Here is a 23375-nt window from a genome sequence, read left to right on the forward strand (position 1 = left end):
GAAGAAGGTCAGCTACAGGATCAAGTATCCTTTGTCTTAACTTTAGTAACTTATGACTTGTAATACTACTGGATACAATTCCATAAAAAGCATTTTGCGTTACAGAAATAGCTGATCAGCCCTGAAATTCTGTATAAAATTTGTAGTCCTTTATTTTTATTTACTACTACTAAGGCAAGTGCTACTTGTTAACTGTGTACTGTCTAGTGTTGTTCTCATTGGGTCTAATGTAAACTGACGGATCTGAACAAAAATAGAGCACTAAGTTTGTGTGCTCTGATGAAACCAGCAGAAGAATCAAACTTTTAATAGTTTTGGAACAGCCATTACATTGGCTGTCTTAAACTTGCAGTATTCCAGAAGGATATTTAAGTTCATTCCAACATAAGTTCAAACACATTAGAGGGCAATTCAAGAGGTGCCTGCTCACAGTAAGAAAAACACTTCACGTGACTCATACCATGATAAAAGTGTTTTGGCTGTGAAACTTATACACCAAGCTAATGCCCTGGCAACAAGACAGATGCTAGTACCTGAAGCATTGCAAAACTGGCCAGTGGTATTGTAGACTCTGCAACAGGATGACTGTGGCTTCACCCAGTCAAAGTAGTCATCAATCCAGGATGATGGGGCATAGCCAATCCTTGTGCTAATAAAATAATAGAACATATCAATCATCAGTAATTTTGTGTGTCATTCAACAACATATTCCTTGATCTCTCCAGTGCCAACTGACTTCATGTCAGCTCATTCTGTTCCAGGCTACTTGGCCCTCCATGTAGTCTCCTGTTCATTACCCCATCCTAGAGCCAGCCTTGCTCATAAGACCAGAGCTAGCAAACAGCAGGAGCTTCTTCCCAGCATTCAAGTCCCATTGACAATCTTTCCATCCCCTATACATGCTATGCCCCATACTATTCCAGATATTGTTGCCTTAGTTCCCAAGCAAGGCTTCAGTTAGACTGAAGTAAAACCACTGAACTACACTGTAAGGTATCAAGAAGCAGCTTTCTTGAGTTGTTAGCTTCTGAACTCCAGATACTGAAGGCATTCCAGATGCAAGGCTAGTTTATCCACCAAGTTTAGAACCTGAGCACACAAGCAGTTTTCCAGCAGAGCATAACCATACTGAGAGGTTTTTGTGAGGTTTTTTCCTACCATTCCCAGATTCCCTGAAGGAATCCCTTTTCCAAACCCAAGTACATCCTGCCAATCTAGACAGGTTTTATCCTCATTCTAGGATATTGCCACAGCTTCTCCCATTCTCCAATCCTAAAACTACAGTACAAAGCAATTGCTTTGGTGTCAGCTGTACAATCAACAGCTAAGCCTGAACTAAATTTAGGTCCACACTGGCCAGATACACATCTTCCATGCAACTATGCAGAGAAAAGCATGAAGACTTACTAGCTCCCAATTTCTGCAGCATTGAAGACCTGCTGGACAAGTGAATCATTATTGCATCCCATTCCACCACACACCATGTTCTGCCCTTCCAAAGAGGTGTAGTTGTGCCCTTCTTCTAGGACAAAGTAAACAGGAGGACCTGCATGCAGGTACTTGCTGAGCTGGCTGAAGTAATCCATTACATAGGAGTCCTTAAAGGGAAAGCTTTGAGTTAGTATTACATAACACACACCAAGATATCAAGGTTTCAATTCAATCACATATTGTTAGAGCAACACGATCTGAAGACCTACATCTGGCATTGACAGAGACTGATCCAGTCCAATCTCTACATTGTGCATGACTGCTGCGCTGAATGACAGAACGCCCACAAACACTGCTATCTGCAAACAAGCAAATTCATGGAAGTGAGAATCGTACAGAAACAATAAGCAACACAAGTAATTGACTAAGTCAGTAGCAACCACGCAAAAAGGCACTAGCTTAAGTACACTACCCAGGCTTAGTACAACCGTGGCAGTAAAACCTAGCTACTCAAGTCTCTTTTGGAGCTATGAGGAAAAATCCATACTTAGAAGGCAGCAGTGAAAGATATGCCAAACACCTTCTGTAAACAAGCAGTTAACTCAAACAATCATGGATTCGCAAAAACACTCTAGATTAATGTACTATAGGAGCCAACACCTGCTGATATTTGACACATGCATAAAGTGATTTGATTGTGAGTAATATAACTTCTAAATCTGGGTACTGGACAATCCAAGGTCAAGCCTCTGCTTGCTAGATATATTCTTGCAGTCACAAAAGATTATTCCAATATTGACACTGAAAACAAAAATATCAGAAGCTTCATTTATTTCATTATATTGAGTATTTTTCTTCAGCATTAGACCTTCAGGCTCACTACACTTTTGCTCAAGTTTAGATGACTGCTTACTTGAAACAGAGTATACATACTACTATCGGTCTCATCCAATCCTTCAGTAGATAAGGAGAATACAGGTTTTTGAAGAACAAAAATAAGATGCTCTCAGAACGCTGGACTCCACTTGTATCTTCATTGCTTTTGATGCAACACAGAATATCCAGTCTGTTCCTCTGAAAATTAATTAAATTCCAGAGTTAGAGCAGTTCTACAGATGAGGCCACCTCTACTACACTGTGGTTACAGATGCATTTATACTCACCTCTTGACGCTTAATATCCAAGCCCAGGAGACTTACAAAGCAAGTGACTTGAAGAATAAAGTCTATGAGCACAGCCATTCCAGCAAAAAGGGAGAACGTGCGAACCGCTGGCATCGTAGACAGTGTCCCTGGAAGAAGGGACCCAGTTTGTTAAGCCAGCTCCCTTCTCTTAGAAATGCACGAGCTTTTTCTAGAAAGATACCCAACTTAAGTGCTCGCCTAATAGAAGGACAAAGAGACTCACTCCTCAGAGTGAGGAAAACAGCTGATATGAACCTGGCTACAACTCCTGGCTTTGACCTATTTGACAGTATTAAGTCTGTGCAAAGCAGTGACCAGACTTAAGACATTTCTCAAAGTTACCAGGCCTTGTGCAGGCTGTACAACGTTGTTAAGGAGTTTTGTCAAGCAAGATCTTGCTTCAATACTAAGCCACTCAATTCACATTGAGCCAATGACAAGTGACACTCCAAGTAAACAAGTTCACTGTGGAAAAAAGACCAATAATACTAGAAGGGTAAGAATGTAAAATATGCCTCTAACACATACTGTGAGTGAACTTCAAACATAATCTGCCATTGGGGCATTTTTCCAAGAAGTGGCCAGATGACTAATGTAATGCAGGAGCTAATACATTGTGACATGGAATACGTTACTAAGGTCAAATCTAGACTCGTCAGTCACTACAAATCAGTAAAAAGCTCCAGCCTCTCAAGCTGAAGAGCTTGACAGATTCAGAATTAGATCTTTTCAACTGTGCTGGTCTCTTGAAGTACTACAATACCTCTCCCCAGCAGAGGTCAAGTTAAACTTTATTATAACTGTGAACAATTAAGCTCAACTTTCTCTGTAAATTCTTGCTTAACTCTCTCTACAAATTCTTGCTTTATCTGTTAGCTTTGCATCTATTCTTGCAACATGCAGGTGTGATAAGACACTTATCTTCAAATATTAAAGAAGTCTTACCAAGAAAGAATGCCACAGTCTCCGAAAAAGATGAGAGAAACATACTGGGTGCCACATCTCCCAAGATTCTGCCAATCTGTTTGTCCAGAGTTTCACCCTGAAGGCGCTCATCTCTCTATTTTAAGACAATAGTTTATTATGAGTCACACTATTTAGAAAGTGATTTCATATGGCTTTTAAAAAAATCAACAACTTTCCAACATCCAAAACAGTCTTATGATTTTCACTACATTAACCTGGGTTAGATAAAAAGTTTCTCTAATACAAAAGCAGCAAGAACATCCCCTGTTGCCTTGCTTCAGCCTTAACTTAAAATAGAGTATTAAGTTCAGTATGTCAGCCTGAACCACACATTTGCCAGAGGCAGCACAAGTTTCAGTGGGTTATTGAGCCTGTCAAATTAGAAAGCTGATAACCTCCTAAGAGTTAGTGTCACAAGTTCCTGGTCTTAAGCATGTAGTTTAGTCTACGACTCCTGCTCACAATACACTAAAATTACAAGTGATCAAAAATAGTATTAAAGTCCCAAAACTACCAAAGAAGGATGTTAAAAGTATTATTCATTTGTACATCATTAATATGTGAGCCAGAAATAATGTTAAACGAGCTTGTTATCAACCAACAGTAAGAAAAAGCAGATATTCTGAATACTTTTTTAGCAGGGGTGGGGAAGATGTGTACATACAATCTTAGCTCTCTTCAGGATGATCACTAGCTATTCTGTGAAATTTTAGAGCTGCTGAGACTAGCATGATCAATAGAATGCAAAAGACTTTCTGCTCCAGGTTAATAGCCTTCAAAGAGGCCAGGCATGTTTAGAAGATTCTGTATAAAAGAACACATACCTGAAGTGTCTGGACCATAATGAAAATATTGTCCACCCCAATAGCCAGCACCAAGAAGGGAATTACTTCTATCACAATCAGTGTCAGTGGTATTCCAAAATAGCTGAAAATGCCTATAGAACATGCCACTGAGCTCAGTACAATAAAGATGCCTGCAATGCCCAGGGAGATCTTTGAATCCACCTAAAAAGGGTATAATGACTGTCAACCAAACCAGCATAATCACAAAGGACAGATTATAGCAAAGGTAAACGCATATTCTTACATTTAGTGTAGTTAGTAGAAAGTTTACTCTTCTGTTTTTTCTGAAGATCCATATATATATATATATGGATATATATACACTTCAAACTACAAGCCTTAAAGCTTAAATTGAGAGCACATTTCAAGTGAAAATAGACTCAGTTGAGGCTATGAAGCACCCATGAATTGTCAAGTATGACAAGGACAATGCCCCTCCTAGCTCCTGCGAAAGGAGAACTCAGTGTTTTAAGGCAAGATCAAATATAAGCATTCTGCAAAAATATTTGTCACTTAAAGCTAAAAAAACTAAACAGCAAGCAGCAGCTTCAGTGTTTATAGAAATGAGAACTATATACATACCAGCAGTCTTCTACAGCTCTGGATATGCCCCAAAGCTATGGAGATGTAGAGAAACATCACAATATAGCTTATCAAAACAGTGGCAATATCACTATTGCTTTCACGATTGATTTCATCTTCAATACTCCGCTCAGCAGAAAACGATATAGTTAAGTTTGGATTATTATAGTTCTTCAGAAAGTTAATAAACCTAAAAAAAAAAGGGTTGGTCACAGTTTAAAGGATATAAAGGATAAAATATCTTGTATTAGAAACACTGAAGTCTGTTGAAGGCAAATTTATATCACCTGTGTGGTACAAGAGTACACTGTGGCCAGACAGTACTTGGAGAGACCATCCCCTTTAAGAGGGGTGCTGGCTGCACATTCCTAGAACTCTATTCCAAGCACTAGAAATACACTAACATGAAATACTTCACATGTTCTCTCCAGAGTTTGAGGATAGTCAGACATCTTGCACATGCATAAGCTATATTAAAGTTTAAGTGCAATTTTCCTCAAAGCTAAAACTAGAAGTACACACATGAAATGCCTGTAGCTTACTTGCAATACTTAATTTTTTAGCCCTTATTTCAGTTCCCCTAACTGAAGGGGACGTGCTTGTGACACAGACTGACACTAGGTATACTTGTAATTAGTCTCAGACTTCCTACTACAATAGTTTTTATCTGAACTATTAGCCAAAGCAGTTGGCCTGTGTAAATCAATATCAGCTCTTCAAGATGAAGAGGATGAAAGCCTTGGATCCTCATCTCAAAGCTGTCTTTAAAAATCAAAGCTTCAGAATTACAGAATAATGTCAGACCTTTTCACTGGTGGTTAACAGTCCAGTAGACTGAAGACTCTACGCATGCAATTCTTTCCGAAGTGAAATACAATTCTTTCTAAAGTTACTTATCAGCTAGTACTGCTGGACTGGATGGTCATTAACAAGACTAGAACCTATCTCCTTGAAACAAACAACATATACTAGATAAAGCTGAAGTCTTATTATCAATAGAGTCTGTCCTTAACTGCTTCTGCTGCCTAAAAAAACATCCCAGTAGTTAAGACTAAGAAACTGTCAGTACTTTTTGTTGTTTTTCATGTATCTACATTTAAAGCTGTTCTAAGTAATGTATACATTACAGAATACAGGAAACCTACTTACTCTTTTTCCCATGCCAAAGCTTTCATTAGCTTTCTGGAGTCATTGTAGTAGTTGTTTACAGGAAAAGTAATAACAAGAGCTGTAGCATTATTATAGTTTTCATCTGTAGAGTAGGAAAAAAAATTGTTAGGCATTATGAAATGGAGCTTAATTGTACCTGCCTATGCTGCAATGTAAGTCTCCAATTAGTATTGTTCAAATAATCCCATCCCTACAACTCCATTAAATGCAGTCTGTTTAACAACACTTTCTCAAACACACAACTGAAATAAGAACAGAAGTTGACAAGCACTTCAGACTATATTCAAAAAGTAATTATTCATTATTTACCATGCTCATAGCACTCAATATTAAGTCACTGCATGGTTAGACAAGGAGCTACTATATAACCAGTGCTTATGACTTTCAGTCAAATGAGAAACACGATGTGGTTTCCTAAGTGTGCAAGAGGCACAATGTTTACTACTGGCCTTCAAAGGCTTTTTAATGTATTTATGTTTGATGTATCTATCAAGTTATGGTTAATTGGCCAAACTGCTTGAACAAAGTTCTGGCTTTAGAATAATTATGGAGGGATATCCTCTGTGAACACCTTGATCTATTCTTCATTGCTTTATCACATCAGTGACAAAACTTTATTCTAATACAAAAGCAAAATACATGCACATCCCAGCATGTCAACTTGAGAAACTTCATGTCTTTATCTAGTCTCCAGAAACCAGAGATCCCTTAGCAGGCCTAAAGCAGACGGAACATTTGCATACTTAATAGGACAAGTATGCTCTTGCTGCATTTTCCACTTGCAGAACAGTCTGCCTCAAATCTCAGGACTGATTTACTGAAAAGTTATTTCAAATATCCTTAAAGCTTAACAAAACTCCAGTTTCTCTAGAGTGCATTGAAACATCTGTGTTGAATGAGAATGCACCTTTAGTGCCAAAGACAGCACCCAAGTATGTACTTTAAATACTAAAATGCTATGCTGTTTTGCCACCTACCATCATATCCTCCCAACACCAGCCATGGAAATACAGGTCCATCAAATGTTCCCAAGCAGGGATCGTGAAGCAAGCTTGTGTCATTCAGTGATGCTGGAGCCCTAAAGAGACAACCGGCAATAATTGTTAGCTTCTGCTTGACAACTGAGACACAGAACCACAGGAAGAAAAATAAGCTTTTGTGTTACCTTGACTATCAAAAGAAACGAGATAGGACTGCTAGTGATATATTGCCCTTGTGCTATGTTTACTTTATATTTAAATACAGTTTCAAAGGTGTCTTCCTTATAGCTTCTAAGACAATGAGTAGCTTCTATCCAACTGAACTATGAACTGAAGTGAAAGCTCAGAAACTGTCTTCTGTTACAGAACTCCTCAGAAGTGCTTGAAACATGTTTAAGGTAAACCAGAGCCAGTGACTGCACCAAACCAAGCTTAACTAGAAACCTGATTAAAATATAATTCTCACTAAAGTATTAAGACACAGCATACAACAGTAATCTGCAGTTCCACATAGCATTGCAAGTTCAAAAATTGGCAAGAGAAAAGGTTCAAGGGGGCAGTGAGAACTAACTAGACAAAGCTGGCCTACAGTTTGAAAAAAAACTTGTAGTACTGCTTACCGAACACAGTATAAGAAGTGAGTGTGGTAGTCAGCATAGACAAAGAACTCGTCCCCAGTAATGTGATCTAGAACAGAATGACTGTTCTGAAAGTAGTTGAGCACGCTCAGTATAGTGCAGTTGTTGTTGTAGGGTGCAAGAGGAGCCAGGCAAATATCTTTCAGCATTACAGTCTCATTGTCAAAAGAAGCAGTTATGTTGACGATAGCATCCTGCAAATCCAGTACCTTGAAAAAACAAACCAAACCATAGTTTAAGAGCTGCACAAGAAAGCGTTTCCCTTGTGAGACACGACTAAGTGCATGCTATATTCCTCTAAGTTTCCAGAGATAGTGGCACATGCCAACGAAAGCACAAAACTAAACCTGTTATTTCCATCTTCACACTAAGACTACTTACAGGGACTTAAATGTAGGCTTGCAAGCTAACAAAGGTTTTCAGCAAAAAGATTTTGTAGTTAAGACTAGGATTTTAATATATCTAGCAATTGTTCTAATGGAAACATGGAATTACAGGTGGAAGCCGACTCCCTGTTGTTATACCTGTTAGGCGTGTTTAGGTTTTTGCTATTGGAAAACTCTGGTTACCTGATGGAGAATGTCTTTGGTAAGTGGAGGTCCAAAAGGTACATCTGCTCCGGATGGGTAAGGTGAATAGGTGTCTGGATGACTCTTTGGTGCTTGAATAATAAGTTGTTCAGTACGAAAGAAAGGCCCAAAGTGTGTGTCAAAGTACTCCTTCTCCTTGCGAGCTTGGCTGCTTGGGGCTGACCAGAGATCTACAGGGTTTGTAGTTGCTTTTACATATACAAAACCTGAGCAGCACATTGCAATGAAGACCACAGAGAAAAGGATGACAGGACGTGGATTTCTGACACAGAAAGCCCCCCATGATGTGAATGTCATCCTTAGGCCATTCTCAAACCTTTCACCAAGTCTTTCACCACAGGTAGCTTTCCCTGTAGGAACAAGAACAGCAAACATTTAAGAAGCCAGTTAGGCAGTATTTTCCTAAAGTCCACTAGGAAAGATGAAATTTTATTCTGGCTCCATTTGTAGTAAGCACCAGAAGCCTGATGGTCAGACTCAGGGACCAATTCTTGATTGAGGCCAAGCTTGTACCTTACATTGCCCCTTCTAATGTAAGGCTGCCTTTGACAGCAGTAGACACAGCAGATAAAGGCCAGAAACAGCAAGAAGACACATAAGCATTAAAACAAGCTAGCTCAGCAGCTACACAAATTAAACTATAGAGTTCCTTCACTGTTTGCATTGAATTAATACAAGAATAGGGCAGAACATGATCAAATTGATTTCAACATCATATTGCCCCTTCTGCCCCCAGCTACAAAACACTCCAGAACCTCCTATTAGCGTAGGATGCTAGATGCATAAACTGTGAACTCAGGGCTTTTACCATCCAGCAAAACAGGGTTAAGCACAACACTAAAAGAACAGAGATACTGGCCAAAAGACTGAAATGGAGCCCTTGTAAGAATAGATGATATGGTCCAACCAACTAAAATCCCAGAGCCCATTCATAAAAAGTGGACATGCTTAAACTGAGTTTCTAATACATCTATTACTCTTATCCAAGGCATACCATTGTCACGATTGGAATTCACAGAAAAGGCTATATTGCTGTCAATTGGTGTGTACTCTGAAACAAAGTGCTGCCTCCTGCAAGACAAAAAAATAGTTGTTACACTGCTACCCCAAAAAGGTATCTTCTCATGTTTGTACAGTAAGAATGAAGTCCAGTGATAGTAATAAACTTGTTATTTGACTTCTTCAGCATCCATAAGCACCATGTTTCCCCTACACCCATTCAGTCAAGAAGAGCAATCTCCAGCTTTATGATCCTTGGAACAACTTACAGCTGTCTTAATAAGCTTTTCCAGCTTGGAACAAGGACACATTCTTTATGCCTATTTAGAAGATCAGTAGCACTAATAGCACAGAAGATCTCTTTAAGTTGATCATAACAGTAATAACATCTACAAGAGATTTCTACATTAGAAGTATTTTACTTCATTAGTCAAGCTGCTTAAATTACACCTACTTAGCCTGAAGAAATGGGGAAGTGAGGAAAAAGGAAAGTAAGGTACTTTCCTCCTGTTTTGGAGACAGATAAGTTACAGAACAGAACAGTTACGATAGATCTATGTTGCTCATAGTCATTCCTGATACCCAGAGAAGGAGATACATTCAATAGCCTCCTAATGGTCATCTAATCAGACTTCCATTCATGGCAGGATGTTTTGGGATATGAACCAAACATCTCAAACACCCTTACTATCTCATGTTTACAATGCATGTTGCCCTGCAAGAAAAGGCTACAGACCCTAAGTCTGTTGCACCCACTGTTACGACAGATTTAGTTCTTTGTATACAGCTACTTTAGATTCCTGGTCATAACTGAACAATATTAAGTTGCATTGAACAGTACCACCATACTTAGGGATCTTAAGATAGTGGAAGCCTCTGGAAAATGCTATTAAGAAATATCAATACATTTCCACTGCTCCAGATGAGTGATTCAACACCAAAGCACTTACAGCTACTAGTAAAAGCCACAAGTAGCTGTATCTCATAGCGCAGAGAAGCTGACTTGCTGCCTCTTACTTTACAAAATGTTGTAATTACTGGAAGCTCAGCTTTTGTTCAGTTGTGTTGTTTTGGTTTTTTTTTCAGAACAGGAGGCTAAGGAAGAGTACTAATGACTTAGCAAACTTTTAGCGATTCTTTCCCCTTCCACATCTCCTAAGAAAAGTATGGTGTGTTAAAAACACTTCATTGTGCATGTAACAACAGCCAGAAGTAACAGAGGACTTAATGAAACACTGTGGTAAACCAGCACTGGAATTTTCCAACTAATTTCAATTACAACTTAAAGAAGAAATTATAAAGAACAGGACTGCATTTTTCCTTAGTTATATAGGTTCTCCAAGATATTAGTGTACTGATCTAGTCTTAAATATTGTAAAACCCCACAGACATTAGAGTATGAAGACAGTTCACTGCTCATGGAAAGCACTGCTTTGGTATCTTAATGCATACCACCCAAGGACAGACACAGGTCCACTCAAACTTTACTCGAAGTAAAACTCAAACTTTACCACAAAGGCTTAATGTCAATCATACGAAGGAGATAAATGCATTTCTGCGTACTTTTGTACACCCTCAAGTTCTTACTTATGAAACTTGCAGATTTGGGTATTTGATCCTGTAGCTAGGGATGCTATGAGTTGTGCATCAACTAAACTGACTTCTGCATTCAATTTCTACCACATAGTTTTAGGTGTTAGAACACTACCTGTAAGATAAGCACCTACCACAGAACATGACTTTTGGCTGGGTGAAGAAGTAGTGACCTAAGTGTTCTGTTCAGGACAAAGGAAGTTTTCAGGGAAAAGGCAAGCAGCTTTCAGAGCTGAGCATTTTGAATGCTTTACCTGTAACACCAGACTCCAAAAACAAGTGCAAAAAATATGAGCAGAAATGCCATGTAGGAGATCCACATGATGACATACATAGCATCCAAACCAAACAAAAGCCAAGGAGCAGGCAATGGAGGGGGTTGTGGTTTTGGGCCACAAACAATTGAACAGTCCTGACAGCTGCATGGTCCTGTCGAATCATCCACAGACTCATTACAGCCTTTGGTAGCATTGTTCATAGGATTCATTCCATGGACAGGCACATCTATGACAAACCACAAGTTGCAGAGCCAGTTTACTACCAGATAAGAATTCAGCTCTTCACATTACAAGCTTCCCAATTAAATGAGTTAACCCTTATATGAAAACCCCATGCCTCTATAAAGAGTAGCTTTTCCTGCTCTGATAGCTAAAGAATCATGGAATAGTTTGGGCTGGAAGGGACCTTCAAGATCATCTAGTTACAACCCTCCTAGCATGGGCAGGGTCACCTCCCACTAGACTGGGTTGCTCAAAGCCCCATCCAACCTGGCCTTGAACACTTCCAGGGACGATACATTCAGAACTTCCCTGGGTAACCTGTGCCAGTTACCCTCACAGGAAAGAGTTCCTTATTAATATCTCATCTAAACCTACTCTCTTTCCCCCATATCCTATCACTACAGTCCCTGATAGAGTCCCTCCTCAGCTTTCCTGTAGGTTCTATGTCACTTTAAAAGGTGAAAATTCACAGAAGATAATTATCAAGAGATAAAATGAGTTGACAATTTCTCCACGTGGACAAGGTAAAAAAACATCAGCCACTGTCTTTTCCATAGCAGGTACTATCTACAGTTATTGACTAAATTACTGATCATGTTTTAGAATATTTTTGTCTGTAAAACTAATAAGCATATACTCCTACCATCCCAGCAACAGTTTGTCATCACCCTCATTTGTTCAGATTGTAAAATGTTTAACAATTTCCTTACAAAGAATCCTGAAGGATCAGGATACTGCCCTAGTTTCCCAAGGAATACAAGCTATCCAGTTGCCTAAGCTCAGTACAACCCTCAGAGTCCGAGAGATCTACATGCAAGAAGCTGCATGCAAAGTTAGAGCAAAGTATGGCTTCCAAGCAGAAATAAAAAGATATAATCAGTTTATCTTGCATTATCTTTAAAGCCTCTGACTGCAGATATTAATTGCTGAGCAGTTGTTTAACAAATAGGTATACTAACTATAGCACAGAGCCTTTGACAGAAGCTTCAAAGGCAAGGCCTATTTTGTTTCTTACCTGAAAAGATAGGAATAATGCTGAAAGGAGTTTGTCCATTGTCTTTACTAAACATGTACTCAATCCAGTTGGTTGCATTGCAGTCCTTGACATCCTTCCCACACAGCAGTCCCAGTGCTTTAACATTACTGGATGGAGCCTCCACATCTTTGCAGGCATTATACATTGCTAGGAAGAATACATGAAGACAGGAGAGTAATTAAATCAATGTTATTATCTGAGTAAGCATTTAAAGAATTTCCAATTATTAAAGACTCACTGCTTATTGCTTCCATCAGGAAACCTCTTTAAATAGTGAAACAATGCTTTCAGTTGTATTTGAAGTATTCAAGGTTGCAATGCTTTGTTACAGCTCCCTTACTACTCTTGGTAGGCCATCAGAATCTGCACTATGCTAGAACTGACTTTACTATTTGAGAGGGAACATCACTTAAGAGAAAGTACCTTTCAGGCAAAGTTATGACAAATATTTAAGGGACTTTTGACCTGTAGGCCTTATATGACACTTACAATTTAAAGGTTACTGCACAAAGTGTACAAAGGTCGAGTTAATGCTTCAAGCTTGCTATAAAACCAAAATACAAATGAAATTTGTTTGTTCTTAGGAAAACACGTGTGACAAAAGACTAGGACAGTCCATTTCAAGAGGAGTAAGTGCCTCTTAGAGAACCACTGCAGTGCACTGTGTACAAAATTTACTATCATCCTTGCCAGAAAGTTTCAATATCAAGTAGGCTTTGGACATTCTGTACTTGGCAACAACTTTGTTTTTCTGAAGTTAGTCATCAGCGTTATCAGCTATTAACCATTTGTATAGATGTCCAGTCTCAGTTGAGTCTTCAAAAACACTTTTGCTAACATTATCAGTGTAATATCTTCTACCCAGGCAGAAGTCAGCGTTCCAGTAGTTTCATGGAGGACCTACTGGTACCTCTTTGATGCCTCAAACTCTAAAAGACAGTAGAAGAGATGTTTCCCTCTCCCAGTTCTTCCTCAGAAAGCACTGGTCTTATTACCTTGACAAAAGCCCAGGTAAATTAACACACAGTTTACTCACCATTTGCAAAACGTTCTCCAATAAAGTACTGCAGCTCTGTGATGCTACTTTTGTTCTCCTTTAAAATTGGATCATAATAAGGTATGGTGCTTGTAACATTCAAAAAGTCTGATTGATTTGGACTGCAAGTCAGTTCACAGAACAGGTTTATCAAGTTGTAAAAACATGACGGACATCTGGATGGAAAAGTCAAGAAACAGCAATCAGATTAAGAGCTAAAGATGCAAGGCATATCTGATTTTACCTACACAGCAAGTGCAAACATTCTGCTTAGAGTGTCAGAACAAAATATTTATATCCTGCAAGTTTTTAAATAGCAATACAACATTAGCTGGTGCTTAAAATCACTTAGTACTCATCAGTAGCATCAACATCATTCACTAGCAGAACTGCCTACCTCAAATACCAGATACAAACAATTTAACTAGAATTTGAAGGAAAATTTAACTGCTGCTAGCAGGGAGACTTCTGTTAAAAACAAGACAACTGAGTAGTATTTTATTTCACTTTTTTCTGAAGGCTTTATTACAACTACAGTATCTTGAAACAAACTATGATAATGTTTACTCTTCCAGCTAACTCAGTCCAGATTTCATGTAGTTACTTCATGAAATTAAAGCCTTCTGATACAGAGGAGGAAGTCTCTTCAAGAGCTTGCTTTAGTGAGCCTTTAAATTAAATCACCAACTTTTCTACAGTCTGCTTAAACTGAAGAGGTTCATGTACCTTCTTATTATGTTATAAAGCTCTAGTTGCTTTGTCATTCATTAGCATACCTGGAGAGAAACTGAAGAGGCAGCTGCAAGTTGTTTTTCAAAGTCTGAAGCTGTTGAACATCACAGCAAGTGCTAACATTGCCAAAGAATAAACCCGGACAGAGTTCCTTAAATAAAAAACAGTGTACACATCAAGGGGGGAGGAAGGAAAAGCATATTTAAGACTTCAAAAGTCATTATAATTATGGGTTCTGTTTCAGCATATTTCAGAACATAACAGCAGTTGCTGTGGGAGATGCATGGAAAAAAAAATCTAACCAGTGAAATATTTCAGAGAACAGAGAGAAGAACCACTTTATTATTCAAGGCACCACTTCCTTTTAAAAAGCTCCATCAGATGATCTGTAGTCACCAGGGTCTATATATAGAATGATAATGGTATTTGAGAGTCTATTAGTAAGAGGACAAACATGTTTATCCAGGTTGAAAGTCCTCCTGCAGCTTATCCTCTAGTATACCGTCTGGACACTAACAGATTCTAAAGTCTCAGAAGGCAAGCCACTAACCACAGAATCACTGATTACCTAGAAGAGCTATTTTATGTTCAATTTATAGAGAGACAAATGCATTTAAAACAAGTCTAACCAATAGTAACATACAGGAACTATACATTAAGTCTTCAGCAACAGTACAAAACCGTAGTTATCTCAGCTATATATTTAAGTCATTCCTGCCACCAGCCGAACAATTGTTTAACTCCATAGTTATTTCATACATTAAAGCTTTGAACTATCATCTGCCAGAAGGCAAATCTGGCAGTATTATCTATATTCTGTATAAAATATAAAAACTCTGTTTTGATTGTGGTTTTGCTCACTTTGACAGCTACAGCCCAGATAAGGAAATACAGTCTCATGCTAGGAGTGGCTAAGGAGACTGAACTTGGTCCAAGTTTGCTCCATTTAAGCATCAGTTACTGCCTTTGTACTTAGGAAGAAATCAGGAAAGATCACCTGATTGAAAACATAGCTTAGTCTTGCTCTTTAGAGATCAGAAAGACATAACTGCAGAATGTACTTGTAACTTGGAAGAGTCCTAAAAAACCAGGCTGATTAAAGACTCCTCAAACCAGTGAGGAAAACACGCAGTAAAGTGAACCAACCCTATATTTAAGGCTGTTTGTGAAAGCCTGTAACCACATGTTTTGGAGACTTCTTGTGTCTCTGAAAAGAAACTGTTGGGGTGATGAGCTATACCTGAGATAATCTGTTGACTTTCACATCAAGTTAGGATGAGAAAGCTAAAGGACATAAAGCAGGTTCAACAGAACCCAATACAGAACTCTGAAGTGGAGGAAAATTTTTTAGCAGCAAACTTTCAAAAGAAGCTCACCTGAATTATGTCATAGCCATCCTGTGGTAGTGCTATTGGTGGTCCATCATAAGCACAGTTGTATCTCTTGTCTCCAGAAGCAACTCCACATTCTCCATACCAGACACACAATTGTGAAAGTACCTAATCAACATGAGGTAACCGATTAACTGCAAGAAACAGCTGCCAACATCCTTACCTATTGTAGAGTTCATGTGCTGCCATTCCAGAAGTAATTTATAACCCCAGTTAGATAACTTCCTGCTAAGTTAAACATCAGTATGTACTACATAAAACACCCATAGACAAAAGTACATGTTTTTGACACAGTGCACATCACCACTGATCTCCAAGCTCAGCTCCCCAGCCTTCATTACCCAGTCTAGCAACAGGATGTGCACTGTCTATATTTAAGACCAAGTATAAGAGCTCCTTAAGAAAAGCCTAAATAAATACTTGAAAAGCATTTCCAAATACAAGGAGACGTAGAGTTTTGTTTATGCAAGACAACGCATATTAAACTGTCACTTTAAAGCACATGAGTCAGTGTACAGAGAGAAGCATATTGCTTATATGCAGTTATATTATATTCAGTTCTTTGTGCCACCTTTTCATCCTTCTTGCAAACTCGGTCACTTACAGTGACAGACTGACAAAGCATTAAGAGGATTCTGCAACAGAATTCCACAGACTCACAGAACTGTCAGAGTTGGAAGGGATCTTCTAGAGATCATCTAGCCCAACACCCCTCCTAAGGCAGGATCCCCTAGAGCACATCACTCAGGACTGTATCCAGGCAGGTTTTGAATGTCTCCAGAGAAGGGGACTCCAGAACCTCCCTGGGCAGCCTGTTCCAGGGCTCTGTCACCCTCACAGTAAAAAAGCTTTTCCTAATATTTAAATGGAACTTCCTGTGTTCCAGTTTGTGCCCATTGCCCCTTGTCCTGTCACTGGGAACTATGGAAGAGAATCTGGCTCCATCCTCCTTGCACCCAGCCTTTGGATACTTACAGGCATTAATAAGATCTCCCCTCAGCCTTCTCTTTTCCAGGCTAGAGAGTTCCAGCTCTCTCAGCCTTTCCTCATAAGACAGATACTCCAATTCCTCAGTCATCTTTTTTGCCCTCTGCTGGACTCTCTCTAGTAGTTCCCTGCGACTCTTGAACTGGGGAGCCCAGAACCAGACACAGTATTCACATCTCTGCATTCACTATAAAATGCTATGTATTGTCAATCTGTCCATCACTACTTTTCAAGCCTAAGCCAGCAACACTTATATGGGCTGACAGGGCTAAGTAAAAAACAAACAAACAGTTTCAAGTCTTAGTTTGAAAATATTTCAGTTTAAGGGACTATTGAAAAAAACAGAAGTCTGGTTTTTATTATGTGCATAAAATAAAGGCAGCTGAAAAAGGACACTGGAACCTCGCAAGCCGTGTATTTTTGTTCAGTGGTACTGACAGGGAGACAACTGAAATGTTAAACCAAAATATTTCTTCTTAAAATTGACACATTTAATGCAATAACAAGTTATTTACAGCAAAAGCTTTAAGATGGCTCCAAGGTCTTCCCATGCACCTGGGCTGCAAGCAGAAAGGAGACTGCACAAACACTTCCTGCATTTCTGAGAACTCCGATCAGAAGTTTGTATTGTACAGTTTGAGAGATAACTGACCTGTTTTTATCTCCTGAACAACCTTGACCCAGCATTTGTAGAAACACCAATGCTTACACTGCAAGGACAGGCTGCAGTGCTTTGTGCTTGACCATGAATAATGTTGTTTACTGACCAGAGAGGCCCCTGAAAGGCTGTATTCATAAGACCCAAGAGCTACCCAGGATTACAATGCCTCCACAACAACCATTTTTGTGCTGAAAAACGCTGACAGTTCAGAGAAAAGTCTATCAGTAATTGTTGGGATTTTTTTTTTGTTTTGTTGTTTTTATCTGAGACAATGACCATCACCAATTTACCTAACCCTGTTAGAAGGGTTTTCCCTTTAACTTAACCTAGGCAACATGGCCTGATTCAAAATTACTCACTATAAACTGACTTGGTGACCTGGCTTAAGTAACACTCTTCAGATGCCATTTAACTTATCTGCTCTAGCATTTCTTCTAGCTAATCCTGTAGCCAGCTGCTAAGTACCACCATGTTCTTACACACAAGTTGGAAAGACTCCTTTAGATTGCACTTGTAAAAGCTGAATGTTTAACACCAAAACATGCCAAACAGTTACATTTCCATAGCTTGGAGACTGACAGAAACTGCACTGTAAATTTGTTCATGGGTCAAATTAAAGAAGTCAACACTTCCTTGATGTAAATTCAGAAGTCACTATCTCACCTCCAGTTCCTCACATCTGCAGCAATCTACTAGTCAGGAAAGAAGACAATTTAGTGTTAGTATATAACAGTGTCAGAAGTGAATTAACAATCTCTTCAAGTGGAAGTACAGATTCACTGCTATCCTTGCAAAAGGGCAAAGAATTTTGACCTGCTTACTACTACTCATGAGAATGGAATTAGGTATTTCTTCACTATCAATCTGGCCTCCATGTTTAGTCTAGAATGGTTTGTAATCATACTTTCTATGAATACTTTCCAAAAAACACTTTCTATGCTTCATTAAGTCTTTTTTCCTAACACATCTTAGTTTTTAAAACCAGAAGTTATCAAAACAAAATTATCAAACTTCTCTTTTCAGAAGGCCTTGCTCCATCTGGAGTGGGAAGTGTGGTAAAACTGGTAATGCAGTTACCAGTTACAAAAAAAAATTATCAGAGCACTTCTTACATAGAAAAACTTCTTTCAGCTACCACATCAGGCTGATTAATAGTTCTGTTGTTTTAAAAGTATCTGTACTAAAGTAACACTTGCTTGGTTTTCACTACACAGATGCAAAATAAATTACAAGCTGTATGAAGTTTACCTACAAGGCTTTCTGCCATAATTTCAGGACAGAATATAACGCAACTCACTTGCACATGACACTTAGTCATGCACCAAAAAGTATTCAGCTAAGCACACTAGAAAATAAAGCAAGATGAGGTGTTTCAGCCTAGTGTTCACTTACACTTGTCATTTGGATACATAATTCAGAACCATGTTAAAGTTCCACATCGATAAAACTTAAAATGGAAAAGCCAACATGTTTATCACTTAAACTTACAGCCTGCTTAGAAAACTGAACAGTGACTTTTAACTACTAGAAGAGCACTTAGTCCTAGAACTGCAAGTGCGAATACTCTATTTCAGTATTAAGACTGGGAATGCAATTTCAGAGACAATCTAAGATTAGATATTTAAGCCATGTTTTGTTCTTTAAACTGGTAAGCTGTGGTGATCCCTAATTTACAGTGGTTGAACCAAGTCAATAAGCCTAAAAAAACAAATCATTGGATGTCAGCAGCTTAAAGCCACTAACATAGCTCTCGGACATTAACAAGCAACTAGCATACTCATCACTGAGTCAGTCACAAAACACGGGAGAGGGCTGGTCTCCTAGGTTTCTGACAGTATTGAGGGAAACTACAAGTAACTAAGTAACTACTCCCAGATAAGATACAGCTGGAAGTTCTGCCCCAAAAAATCCTCTAGTAAAAGCTAGATTGTTACAGAGTAAGACAAGTACTTTGCTCTTTCCATTCTTTCAGAAGAACATTCCTTTACTGGTAGGAAGAGATATGGATGAGTAAGTGTGGTTGTAAATCAGTCACAGATAACAAAGCTAGTTCTCACAGTCTGATTTCCAAGTTACTTAAGATTTGGGTGAACAGTTGTCTTTCCTAAGGTGAAAGCCTTTATAGATCCAAAATTTAGAAAAATGCTTGGTTGAACCCAACTGCCTTCTAAACAAGGCAAGATACCTCATGAAACTAACATAGGGTTGGGTTTTGTTTTTTTAAAAATCACATTACTAAGTGCTCCATATTTTAAAATGGGACTTTTCTAAGTATTTTACAAAGCAATAGCAACATAACCTTAGATTAAGGCTGTTCCATCCTGCTCCCACCACAGCTTAAAAATCATCTGGCACTAAAGTAACACTAGATTTCAGTACATCCCCAGAGTTCAGAAGAGTGCACTCCTACTTCTGGTAGACTTAAGTCTGTTTGAAGACAAATTTCACCTCAGGTCAGAGCTCCAGGAGTCCTAACAAAGAGCTTGCACACAAGCAAGTATGGGCATTTCATTACTATTAACATTCTACAAAGGTCCTGTTACAGCTTTCTAGTTCCCACACATTATTATTTGTTTGTAATAAAAATAGTGTTCCAACAGATCATAAACACATTTACTTCAGTCCAAGCTTCTTCAACTGCCATGTTGAAACAAATCAATAATCTTCAATGCTTCCAGCAACTTTAGCCATCAACTACATGAATATGTAGCTGTTAAGCAAAGAACAATGATGATGTTGTATGCAGGAACAGCAACTATTTGTAGTTTTGCAAATACCAGATGACAAGTGAACATTGTTTGTCTCTTCAAATTAAGATTACTAATGTATGGAAAAGGCAACAGCATCAGATACAGCTGTTTCCCCTTCCTTCATCAAGGATGGTACATCTGGGATCTTGCAGGGCAAAAAGAAATATTTCAAGAAAGAGAACACACTTCCTCCCCCATGACCACTCCCTTAATACCTAGCCCGCATCACACTTCATAGCTGATGTTGCCCATCAAGTTGAGAAATTGCCCCCTTCATAAATGGCAAGACTGGTTTATGGAAACAGGTGGCCAGGACAAGTTTGCAGGTCTGCCCCAGAAGTTGCACATTACCTCAGAGCCCTCCCTATGAGATGAGGAGGTTCATAGACTACAGGAAACTTTACAGGTAAAATTCTTACTTCCATCTCTTTCAGTAACTTGTTCAGAGGCTGCCAATTCAGAGACAAGCTTTGTCTGCCAAGCTCCTATTGTTCCTTTACCCATAGGTACAGGACTGTTCCCTTTCAGACAGCAAAATCATTAGCTACTCCTGGTCAGGCAAAGCAAACTCCAGTTCTGGAGTGATCCAAGAATGCTTCACATGCCATGGGAAAGTCAAAGTCAAGTAGGAAGAAAAAAATTGCAATAATGTTAATAGTTCAGGATCTGTGGGAGCATTCTGGTGTTAGCCAACAATGATTTATTGGGAAAATACACACTTACTGTATGCACGATCAGAAAGCACACAGGGCCTAACTAGCAGCTGTCTGCAACTAAGGTCATCTGCACCGAGTATCTCTGATGCCCTGCAGACGAAAAGTAATAATAGTGCACAACAGTTGGATTGTTCCATCTGCTGCCCAGAAAAGTACTAGTCATTCCCTTCAGTGATCTCTTCCCTTGTAAGAAGGCCTCCTCACTTTCCATCCAGTAAGACTATGAACAAGTAATTCCTGATTTTCCAGGAAGTAACTTCAGTGGTTACCGTCTTGTTCTGAAACTACATTGCCATCCCTCCCAAGCATGCTGCTCCACAGGCATTTCAGAACTCTGTGGCCAGGGTCAGGTAACACTGTACTGCAGGCGACTTGGCAAGTTTGAGACAGGGCAGCACCTCTCATTAACATCCTCCTACAGGATTTAAAAAACTCACATACATCCTACAGCTTGGGATCCCAGTTGCTGATAGGAAACCAGTGTCCAACCTTGCTTAGCCACTAATTTGACAGCTTGTGTTTTAGTATAATTATACAAGGATGAATTGAAACAGCTGCCGTTAAGCACACAAAAGGGCACCCAGTACATCAGGATGTTTCTAAGAAAACATGAACAGCTCCAGGACTTCATCCTCCTGTAAGCCCACATTCTGAAATGGGACTAAAGGAGGCAAGATTTTTCAACAGAGTTCTTGTAGGTATTAACAGATAGTTAACTATCAACTAGTAATGAGCTAGCTAGCCCAAGTCCTGTACCATGCACTGTTCAGAGTGAAAGATAAAACCTACACAGATGGAACAGTTCAAGTTCATTGTGAAAGTGTACATAATGGAAGGACTGCAAACTGAAATGCCTCTCTAGTCCACTGACTTGCTTAAAAAGAAGAAACATAACGTATGTCACTTTGGTTTATACATATCACAACTTAAAGCATAAAAACATTACACTACTTGAGGGACAGAACAGGTTCACCTTTTCAACGCTTTGCTTCTGCAAGCATCTAACACCAGATAGGCTCAGTCTCACTAAAGGACCAGCTCCTCTTTGGAGGATAGCAAGGTTCACTTTCCTGAGGGTTAGTCTATAAATGTGCTAATGTCAAAAAAAATATATAAATTAAATGGCTGAAGTTATATGGTGCTTTAATTTTTCTTACATTATGAAACCGAATCTTGTATGGTTAAAGTAAATTTGCAATGTTTACTTCTTATGGACCACAAAGCCACATCCTCTAGAGGGAGGGTTTCCTCTAAATCTTAAGGTAACTTGTTTCAAGCCTCACTAGCTCATTATCCTTCTGTCACCTAAAGTAAAGCATCTTGTCCTTTCCTTAGCAGCCCAGGACACACCTCTTAGCTACAAAATAGTGTCTCCCTCCAAAAACATAACATAAAGGAGTGTCGATAAGGTGTGAAGTCAATTACCTACCCATGAGTCATTGCTAAACAACCAGCTTCTCCAGTGGTAATAGAAGAATTAATTCCTAGTGTTCTGTTCAGACTCTTTAGAGGCTGTTTGAAGAGGATACGAGAAATTGAGAACCTCAGCACACACAAAGGATTACAAACTTTTGACTTTAAAAAGGGCTAAGCATAAAACTTGACTTAGAAAGTAGGCTTCCAAGTTGTTTAGAGGGGAAAAAAAAAACAAACCACTAAGGCTTACAGGACACTCCTTGTTACTCCAGAGGAATGCAGAGTATCCCACTCCTATCTTGAACTACAGTGTAACCAAAACACGACTAAGAGATGAGCAGAGTCTATGCAGTGTTTTTTCTTAAGTTATCAAGAAGTCCAACTTACTTTAGTCCTTAACTTTAAGGACTTAGTACTGGCACCAATAAATAGCAGATCTCACTACACGCAGACAATTACTTCCAGGCAGCTGTCACCAAGCCTAAGAAACGCTCTAAGCAAAGGGAAGCAGACACTGAGGACAGCTGCAAGGCTCTGCACAAACATGTGACTGCACGGCTACTCACATGTACAGGGCATTGCATAACCGGGACACACCACAGGAACGCGACATCCCGGGCAGCTGCTGCTGCTCGGTGCAATCGCATGGGACCAGCCAGGGCTTGGCCAGGAGCTGAAGGCTGCGAAGCCCGAGCACGCCCGCTTTCCCGCCGCGAGTGCTGCGTCACCGGGCTGTCCCACGCTCCTGTCCCACTTCAGCCCTCGCCTCCGTCCCGGAGCCCCAGGGAGGGGACACCCCGGTACCAGGCTTCGGCTTCGCACCGCCCCGAGCCCAGCGGCCTAACCCACACCCTGCCAGCTTCCCCGCCCGGGAGACCCGCTGCGGCTCCAGGCAGCGCGGGGAGCCACCGCGGCGGAATTCCACCCGGGAGAATCCCGCTCCCCACAGCGGCCGCTCCCCCACCACAGGCACAACCCGCCCGCGGCGTTCTCCCCGGGAGAGACCCACCTGCGCGGGCGACAGAAGCAGAAGAAAGAGGAGGACGAACAGGCCGAGGCCGCCCCGCCCGGGGCTGCCTTGCGAGCTCCCCATGGCGGCGCAGGCAGGGGCGCGGGGGGCCGGCAAGGTTCTCGGCTGCAGCACCGAAAGGCGGCGAACGGGAGGAGAAGTG

At 39.9% G+C, this 23375-nt stretch overlaps 1 protein-coding gene across 1 annotated transcript in view; it reads right to left on the reverse strand.

The window, feature by feature from the left end:
* The window catches only part of NPC1 (NPC intracellular cholesterol transporter 1), a 28980-nt gene extending 5605 nt beyond the window's left edge, over window positions 1-23375 (reverse strand). The window contains exons 1-19 of the mRNA XM_051612138.1: window positions 23213-23375; window positions 15659-15781; window positions 14327-14433; window positions 13551-13726; window positions 12494-12661; window positions 11233-11482; window positions 9381-9457; window positions 8366-8736; window positions 7779-8005; window positions 7156-7256; window positions 6158-6260; window positions 5009-5198; window positions 4406-4588; window positions 3561-3675; window positions 2595-2722; window positions 2365-2505; window positions 1701-1790; window positions 1408-1598; window positions 534-649 (exon numbers count right to left, since the gene is read on the reverse strand). Coding sequence (XP_051468098.1) covers window positions 534-649; window positions 1408-1598; window positions 1701-1790; window positions 2365-2505; window positions 2595-2722; window positions 3561-3675; window positions 4406-4588; window positions 5009-5198; window positions 6158-6260; window positions 7156-7256; window positions 7779-8005; window positions 8366-8736; window positions 9381-9457; window positions 11233-11482; window positions 12494-12661; window positions 13551-13726; window positions 14327-14433; window positions 15659-15781; window positions 23213-23296 — 2941 coding nt within the window. The 5' untranslated portion in view covers window positions 23297-23375. The remainder of the gene's footprint in view (window positions 1-533; window positions 650-1407; window positions 1599-1700; window positions 1791-2364; window positions 2506-2594; window positions 2723-3560; window positions 3676-4405; window positions 4589-5008; window positions 5199-6157; window positions 6261-7155; window positions 7257-7778; window positions 8006-8365; window positions 8737-9380; window positions 9458-11232; window positions 11483-12493; window positions 12662-13550; window positions 13727-14326; window positions 14434-15658; window positions 15782-23212) is intronic.

This window comes from Apus apus, chromosome 2 (genome assembly GCF_020740795.1).
Source record: "Apus apus isolate bApuApu2 chromosome 2, bApuApu2.pri.cur, whole genome shotgun sequence".
NCBI classification, from domain to species: Eukaryota; Metazoa; Chordata; class Aves; order Apodiformes; family Apodidae; genus Apus; species Apus apus.